The sequence below is a fragment of the Lactuca saligna genome, chromosome 3 (genome assembly GCF_052625555.1).
Source record: "Lactuca saligna cultivar CGN05327 chromosome 3, ASM5262555v1, whole genome shotgun sequence".
Taxonomy (NCBI): Eukaryota; Viridiplantae; Streptophyta; class Magnoliopsida; order Asterales; family Asteraceae; genus Lactuca; species Lactuca saligna.
The window spans coordinates 70,155,379-70,164,618 of NC_136419.1; the positions used below are offsets into that span (position 1 = coordinate 70,155,379).

A 9,240-nucleotide genomic window follows, 5' to 3' on the forward strand; every position below is an offset into this window, starting at 1 on the left:
TAAGGTCAAATTAAACATTCTCAAGCTATAAGATCTTGATTACATACAGTCGTGATGCATACACAAGTAACTACAGTAATGATGTCAATCTCATATAAGGAAAACCCTAGGCTAGCAAGCATAATGTAATGAACCAATTCTACCATGCAACTCCTAAAGATCCCTATCCTAGTACTAGCATGATGTTCTAACATATCACATAATCAAATAACTGTATGGTATTTTGGGATCTACTTACTGGCTCCGACTGATCGTACACCTTGCATCCTCCTTCACTTAGTTTGAAAATCGTTTTAAAAATCTTTTGAAAACCTTTCCCTGATTTGAGACTGGATTCACACGAATGTTTCTCCAATTCACTCAAACCAAGGCTCTTATACCAACTTGTAACACCCATAAAAATTCGAGCATATTTAAACTTTTTCAAAATATTTCAAATCCATTAAGCATTACAAACTTGTTTTCAAAAGTATCATATCAGAGTATCCCAGAAACAAATTCATAAAAAGTGAGGAGCTATACGATCACGCCTTAGCCTTGCCCCGATCTCCTGAAGTACCTGAAACAATAAACTGAAACTGTAAGCCCGAAAGCTTAATAAGTTTACCCCAAAATACCGATACACATACAGTTCACATAATCATGTCAGCAACTTCATAACATAACAAACTGAAAAAAACATAAAATGGGTCCATAGCTTTACAGACTGGATTACACCCTAGGCCCACAGTGTGAGTCTGGATTGCTTCTGGCCCACAGCTCACATCTGGCTTGCCATCGAGCCCACAGTACGAGTCTCCCTTAGCCCGTAACTGGAATGCTCCCGGGTTTGTTGGATTACCACACGAAGTAGTCTCACCTCAACCCATCCCACATAACATATCAACATGTATCATAACTAATGCATATACAGATAATCATACAATATCACAGGTAATCCTACAGATCTACCCGACTAGCATATCAACTGGCATACATCACTAACTGCTATGATATCAAATTTAATGGGCCAGCCTTGGTGCCTTAGACCCCTTAGTATAGTGAGGATAACTCATTTTGCTAATGTCAGCTCAGTAACTAAACTCCAACTCTTAGATCACGACCGCAACTCCACCACCTATTATCATAATAGAACCATACTTGTAAGTTTTCAATCTTCCAAGGTACCCCATAAGTCAACTAGTCAACCTCCTGGTCAAAGACAAAGTCACAGTCAAGGTCAACAATCCATGTTGACCCTTACTCATCGAGTACCCTCGGCTACACGCCAAGTTCCTCGGTATATTCGTCCACTCGCCGAGTCCCCGGAGTGACTCGTAGAGTTCCTACGGTTCGCGATCAAAGCCCTAAGGCCACTCGTCGGGTTTTCCTTCTTGCAAATCGACAGGTTCACACGCATTCATCAATTTGGGGAAACATTAACTGACTCGCCGAGTTATTCATCCAACTCGTCAAGTCTATGGCAATCTTCATTGGGCTCGCCGAACTATTCATCCAACTCTTCGAGTTCTATGCCTATCTTCATGTGACTCGCCGAGTCGACTATGCAACTCGTCGAGTCCGTTAAGTCCTTTAACCATGCAGACACCTTTTGAGCCATGCCAAGGCCCCAAATTGCAGATCCAACTTCCCTAGGCTTGCTTATCACGTAAAGTTGCAAACTTTGCGTGCATGCATGGCTAAAAATGTTCTAAATGACAAATCCAAGCTTATAAAGGGGATTTACACTCAAGGGAGGCTTCATTCATGACCAAAGCTCGAACTTTTTGAATCTAAATCCCAAGAAGGGTCCATATCTGAAGTTACAACTTCAGATCTAACTCATACACCATAATATCATCATAACCAAGCCAAAATAACCCTAAATCTCACCCAAAAGAGGTCTAGAAAGAAATGAGGTAAAGGTGGCGACTTGATTCCTTTAAAGGATGCTAATAGAGGTAGATTTTTGATTCCCCACACTTTCCTTGCTTCTAGCCTCTTGCCCTCCAAGCTCTTATTTCCAAGGATTCTCTTTCCAAGCTTAAAACACACTAGAATGAATCACCACACGGATTAGGGTTCTCTGCACTCTCAAGGGGCTGTAAAAAGGCCAAAGGGACATATGATTCTTTAAATAGGGTGCAAACCCCCGAGATTTAGGGTTTCATCTTCCAGCTCCTACTCGTCGAGTCCCTTATTGGACTCGGCGAGTAGGCCACTAAATTTGCGAACCAACCCGTTGCTACTCGACGAGTAGGGCAACCAACTCGTCGAGTAGACCTTGGAAACAAAAGAATTCTTATTTAAATCAATACCTGAGAATTGGGGCGTTACATGGTAGTACACGATTGATAAAATGTTGAAATCGTTGGAACCACTTTTATGCATATTTTTTAGATTTTTAAATATGTCATTAAACTTTGTGCAAATCGCGCGAAGATCACGCCATTTTCCGTTAACCGCGTCGTACGACCGATCCGTTTTCCTTCCAAGTAGCGCGTGAAAGTGGTCCAAAACACGATTCCAAAAACTTTCTCCAGAGTGCGCATTGCCTCTCCTCGAGTCACAGGATATGAAAATCCAAGCTTTTATTAAAGCTTCTTCTTCTTCGTTCCAAGTCGTTGCTTTCTTTTTCCTTTTTCCTTTTGGTTGCCTTCTTCGAGATGGATGTGGTGTTTCTTGGACCATTTCATTGTCGTTGTCGAGGTTGACGGTTTGGGATTGAGTTACTGGGACTTGAGATGATTGTGTTTGGAGCTGTGAAGAAACTTGTTGAAAACCTTGGAATTGGGGAATGAATTGAGGTTGAGTGAATTGTTGTTTCGGTCGTTATTGCGGGAAGAATTGTGGGTTGTATGGAAGGTTAATAAATAAATGTTGTTGTTGGATTGGAGAATTCAACAATTGCATATATGCTGGATAATCACTTGGAGTGTTTGAGGTGTTTGGAGTGGGTGAAGTTTTTTGGTTTGGACCTATTTTTTTGAAGAAAAGTGAAAGAAAGTAGAAGTATTTTTTTTTTATTTAGAAGTGTAAAATGAAGAGTGAAAGTGTAGTGTGTGTGTGTGTGTGTGTGTGTATATATATATATATATATATATATAGATAGATAGATAAAATATGTTATTTAAATTTAAATTTAAATTTTTTTCTTAAACTCCAAACAGTCAAAAAAGAGTTGTTTACACACTCTCTCTCTCTCTCGCTTTCATTCGTCGTCTTCATCCGTGGTACACACTACGCCACAAGGCATCTACGCGCACCTGACGCTGTGATCACGCGTAGGTGACCTTGCCATGTAGGCCCCATGCGTAGCCATCAAAACTCCATACCGCAAAGCCTAATCATAGCAAATGGGAACTCAAGAGTTGTGTTGGGATAAATTAATTACATCTTCAATGAGATTTAGGTGGTGTTTTTTTATTTAATGGACTTAAAATATAAAAACACTTAATAGTTCAGTGTATATGGTTGTTTTTTTATTTAATTCTAACAAAATATTCTAGTAGGTTAAGTTCGAAAATGAATATCCTTAACATCAAGTCATGACTTTATATTTAGTTTTTTAGCTACCTTTATTTTACCAATGAAAAACACATTTATATCCAAAATTATGAGTAATGGAGTGTATTTTTATGTTTGCATATTCAATTATTGTGTAAATATCATACCATTAATTCTTTAATTTAATTTTGTTATTTGAACCTATTTTAGAACTATGTTCAATTTAAATGTTAAAATATACATTTGTAATATATATAACGGTTATTAAATAAATGATCATTGTTATTTGTCAAATTTAAACATGGTAAAATAGTCATTCATTTATATTCACACAATTCAATTCAAAAAAGACGAACCACATTGCATCTATACAGATATCGTTGTCTACTTATCCATTCAATATCTTTTTATTTATCAATTTATGACTTATTAGGACAAATAAAAACTTATCCATTCAATATCCTTTTTTTTCTTTATCAATTTATGACTTTTTATCCATTCAATACGTGTAAGTGAAACACATTTGTTATTACATATTATTCACACCAATACATCATCAGAAATTATAACCAATTTATAAAGTCTAATTTTCTATCACCACCAACAACAAATATTAAAAAAAAAATGATCAATCATCAACGTGCATTCACAAGGAAAGGATGCTGACACACACTGCATTCTATGGTTTTTGAACCCGTAATCGGAACCTCAACCTAAAAACAAAATAAAATTCCAAATATTTATTTTTATATAAACACAAAGAAAAAATAAAAACAAAAATATATTTTCAAATAAAAATTTAACAAACCTGCAAATGCACTGTGCAAGTTGGACATTCAACCTCTTTCACATTGGACTTTGACTCTGTAATTCTAAGCTTCTTTTCCATCTCCTCCTGTCAACCACCAAACAAAAAACTTTATAATTATTTATATTACTAAATAATTAATAAAATTACAAGTATTCTATTTAATTTAATTTATTTATCACCTCAAGTTTTTTTGCAAGATCTTCATGCCTATTAAACCCAGAAGAACCTCTACCTGCCACCTCATTCACATGACTCAGCCTCTGAGTAACTTCAGCCTATAAAAAAAATTAATGAGTAGAAAATCAATATATATATATATATATATATATATATATACATTATAATTTTTTATTTTTTATTTTAAATTATGCAATTCATACCATGCATTGGTCACAAACTCGAACTTGTTGAGCATTTTCCTCTGTTGTAAGAGCAATTCTACCTTGAGTACACTTATCACAAAAAATATCACCACAATTTCTACAGTGATGCTACAAAGCAAAAGAGAAAACAAAACAATAAATAAATAAATAATCCTCATTAAGAATTAAGAATTGAAATTAAACAAACAGAAAAGACAAGACTAACCCTTCGCACAAAAGCTCCAAAATATGTTTTACAAGTTGTGCATTTAGTAGATGCTTCATCTGGAACCTACATACAAAATCAGATTCAATTCAAATATTTTTATTTGACACCATTAATAGAATTCCAATACAATTCAGATTTAAGAAGATTAATAGAAACTAACCCAGTGGTCTTTTTCTTCATTTCCAGGCTTAATCAAGTTTTTCCAATCAGGGAAGACTTTCTTCTTCTCAATTGGTTGTTCAGAGATTGTTACTTCTTCCATCTCCTTGAGCTGAATCGATAAAAGAAGAACCATGAATATGCAGGAAAGAAGTTTATGAATCATAGAGAATATGGAAGCATAGGAGTACTCCAGAACCTGAATGCTTGCAGCAGCTACCATGTCAAGAATATTGGTTGTGGTGTAACTGTTTGACTTTAGTCTAACACGTCTTTCATCAACATCAATGGAGCTTTTGGTCCAGAAAGCAAATACGTTTGAATCCATTACCTATAAGGAAAAAAAGAATTTAGAGTCGTATTTCAGAGATTTCAAACTTTAACGAGAAATTAATTTGATGCAACATACTTACCTCCCATGTTGTTACAGTTTCAAGGGAATAGAGTTTCAGTGTTCGATTTGTTGCAGGATCAAGTATCCGAATACCATCTAAACCAATCTGCAGAGATAACATCGAGTTGAATTTCTGTAAATACTATGTACTCATATGATCTAGAATTCGTGAAATGTATAAAACAAACCTGACATAGCACATCCATGTCTCCCTGAACTCCACCCCCTTCAGAGAGAAGAATTACACGGAATTTCTGCACTCCGCTTTTCAAATCTTCATTAACCTGGACTTTTGGTGTAGCTTTTACAATCTTCGCATCATCCAATGACGAAATTGAACTCCTCTGCGTATTCCCGCCATCAGTACCAAAAGTTATAGGTCTTCCGTAATCATCAAATCTCAGTGCAGGCAACCTAGAAGATGACTGATCTTTCCTGCCGTTATTACCTCCATTGTAAGCATAGACGCCTTCAATTACTTTGTCATTTTCCGGTGCCTCGCTTACAATCTGCCCAGTCTTGCCACCATCAGGAACACCGATAGGTCTCCCATAATCATCAAACCTAACCGCCGGCACCTTAGAGGACTCCGTCTGCCTACCACTATTTCCTCCGGTGTACGCATACACACTTTCGTCAATTGAAGCACCTCCGAACTCCACAGCTGCCTGATTCTGATTCAGATTCTGATCATACGATTGATGGTAATACCAAGAAGGTATCGAGTTCGGATCGTAACTAGGATTACTCGAATCAAAACTCTGAAACGTTCCATTCTGATGATCGTTAGGGTAGTGAGTAGAGGGGTGATTAGTGTAGTAATCGGGAGAATAGTAAATTGAAGGATCTGGAGGGGCTGATGCGTTGGTTGTAGAAGGGAAATGATCGAATGGGGGATTAGGAGTAGGGTTTTGGGTGTCAGATTGGTAGTAATCGTAATACGATGATGATGAAGGATAATTCATCTCGTTTTGGTGATGCATGTTTCAGATTAGGGTTTTGTTAGATCAAAATTTAGGGTTTTTATGGATCAAGAATGTAGATATAGACTGAATCTTTGATATGGCGTGTGCCGTGTGATGAAGACCGATTGTTATTTGTTGCAGAAGGAACACGAAGAAGGTAGAGAGAAAGTGTAGGTGTGGTTTACCCGCCAAAGATCGTTATCACATACGGGTCGGGTCCAACCAATGTCGGTCGGAGCTATTCGGCGTTGTCTTTACGGAACTGTCACCGCGTTGATACCGTAACCGTATTTACGCGGAATTACATGTATGCCCCTTGGGTTTGATGCCAAGTGTAATGAATGGAAAATGTAGTTGTATAAAATTCCAACCAAGATATTTTATAAATAGTAAACTATATTTTTGTCTTCTAGTTTTGTTAAAAAAACAAATCCTTTTATTATTTCGGTTTTCTTTACCTTATCAAAAAATTTAAATATTCTAGTATAAAAAGACCATTTGATGTAAAAACGTATACTTTCATAAGTGATCAAATTTTCTTCAAAGTCTTGGTTATTCTTTTTGTAAAGTTTTAGTTTTGTTTTGTTGATCTTATTTTATTTATTTTGAATTTGTAATATGTTATCAGCACGAGAGCTCTAAGCAAAACGATTAAACAAGTGAAAATCACATATATCTTAATCAAACTATGTATTACTTCTAAATTGAATGCATCTCTCTTTGTTGTAGAGCAAAATATGAGCTCTTAATGAACAATTCATCACTCTCGTCCAACAATATAATATGAGAAACACTTCCCGAAGCAAATGCAAGCAACTATTAGCCCTAGAAATTATATATGTGAATGATCAGGACGTGGTAGTAATAGCCGAAAACAAAGTTATGATCAAAACCATTAACTCCTATCATGGAAGAGGTAATTATTATAACTATTGGCATGGCTGGAAAAGTAATAATTACCAATCACCAAAAAGAAATAAGGTGTTTTTGGTTCGCAAAATGTTGCTGAATGAATGAATTGGAAAATGAATCTGTCAGAAATTTGAATCCAATTACATATGTTGTTTGGTTGGTAGGAAATGGTATCGGAATTAATTTCAGAATTTGTTTCGTTCGTAAGAAATGGAATTGGAATTCATGTAAAATGACATAATTACCTTTTTAATTTTACATTGTTTTCTAACTTATATGTAAAAATACATTATGAAAATTATAAAAACAGTAGAATTTCGGCGGTGGTGGCAGTTGTGGTGGGGGCAGTGGCAGTGGTGGCGACAACAATAATGGGTGGCGGTGATGGTGGTTGTGACGGTGGTGGTGATGGTGGCGGTGGCATTGATTATGGTGGCGAAAGTGGTGGTGATAGTGGCAGTGTCAGCTGGTAGCAACAACGACAACGGTGATGGTGTTGGTGGTAGCAGCAGCAGCTGGTGGCAGTGGTGGTGGTAGTAGTGATAGTGGTGTTGGTAGTGTTATTAGTGGTGATGGTGTTGGTAGTGGTGGTAGGTAATGGTCGTGGTGGTGGTGGCGGCAATGGTAGCAGTGGTAGTGGGTAATGGTCGTGGTAGTGGCGGCGGCGGCAACAATGGTAATGACGATGATGGTAGTTGTTGGTTGTGTCGCAGGCAGTGGCGGTGGGTGGCAGCGGCGGCGGTGGTGGGTGGTGGTGGTGGTGGTGGTGGTAGTGGTGGTGGTGGTGGTGATGGTTGCGGTTGTAATGGTGGCGATGGTAGTGGTAGCGACGGTGGTGGTGGTGGTACTGGTGGTGAGTTTTCTGTTAAGTACAAGAGGTATTTTTGTAATCTGTCACTTTTCTTGATGAGAATGAATGTTTTCCATCCAACTTTGGAAGGAATTCACTTTCCTCCATATGGTTGAAAGTTTATTTTATTTAGGAATCATCCCCCCCCCCTCTAAGTCCAACCAAGCGCATGAATTTGAGGGAATTGTAATCATTTTCCCTCAAATTTCATTCCTTTCCTGCCAACCAAATGCACCCTAATGGTTTACCACAAGAAAATGCCAAAATGGCAAGAGATAGTATCATGATATCATAGGATTGGGATGGTTCCTGCTATAAATGTGGTAACATTGATTATTTGTTAATGACCATTTAAATACCGACATATCTTTTTTAATTTTATTAGGAATCCCTTAAATGAAAAATCAAAAGAAATATCATTCATTAATAATGTTGAGTTTGAAAACACTGAAATTAAATGTTTAAGATTTCTTCAATCGGATGGATGCCTAAGACTTAAGATTTCTATTGTTTCTTGTTACCTGATTCTCCTACAATATATGAATTTTATTATAATAATTATGATTATGTTCATAGACTTATTATTTCTTTTATATAAAGCTCAATATAAACTCAAGTGTAACACTAACATTAAGAAAATGTTAGAGATCTTTGTATAATAGATAAGGCACCACACATTATTTTAAAATCTAAGAAATATTTATATAAAACCTAAAACTATGAGTAAAGAAATGAAGAAAGATTGGTCATTGCATTGAAAATGAAAGCAAAAGGAAAGTAGAATGCTATTTTAGGTTAGGAGGTTAAAGAATAAAATAACCTTAGAAATGGGTTATTAAGCGAGAAAATGAGTAAGAGATTAAGAAAAGATTTTAAGTATGAAATCTCTTTAAGGGGGGGGGGGGGGAGATTGTAAGAACCTGTTATTTAGAAAAAGTTGACTTTTAGTCAAATATTGACCAAAATGGCAAAATGGTCGATTATGAGAAAAATGATAGGTTTTACATGTAATAACACAGATAAATCCTTATACACTTAAGGGTACATGCAACCTATTCGATCTATGTCATAA

The 9,240-nt window shown here is 36.5% G+C and overlaps 1 protein-coding gene across 1 annotated transcript; it reads right to left on the minus strand.

Annotated features, from left to right (window-relative positions):
• Window positions 1-3,989: 3,989 nt before the first annotated feature.
• On the minus strand, window positions 3,990-6,638 carry LOC145036826 (protein FREE1-like). Its single transcript, XM_078985318.1, has 9 exons — window positions 5,630-6,638; window positions 5,461-5,547; window positions 5,247-5,378; window positions 5,049-5,159; window positions 4,886-4,951; window positions 4,678-4,788; window positions 4,477-4,572; window positions 4,295-4,381; window positions 3,990-4,199 (listed from the first exon to the last, which is right to left on the minus strand). The coding sequence occupies exons 1-9, from the start codon at window positions 6,422-6,424 to the stop codon at window positions 4,122-4,124; spliced, it is 1,563 nt and encodes a 520-aa protein (XP_078841444.1). The 5' UTR covers window positions 6,425-6,638; the 3' UTR covers window positions 3,990-4,121.
• Window positions 6,639-9,240: the final 2,602 nt, after the last annotated feature.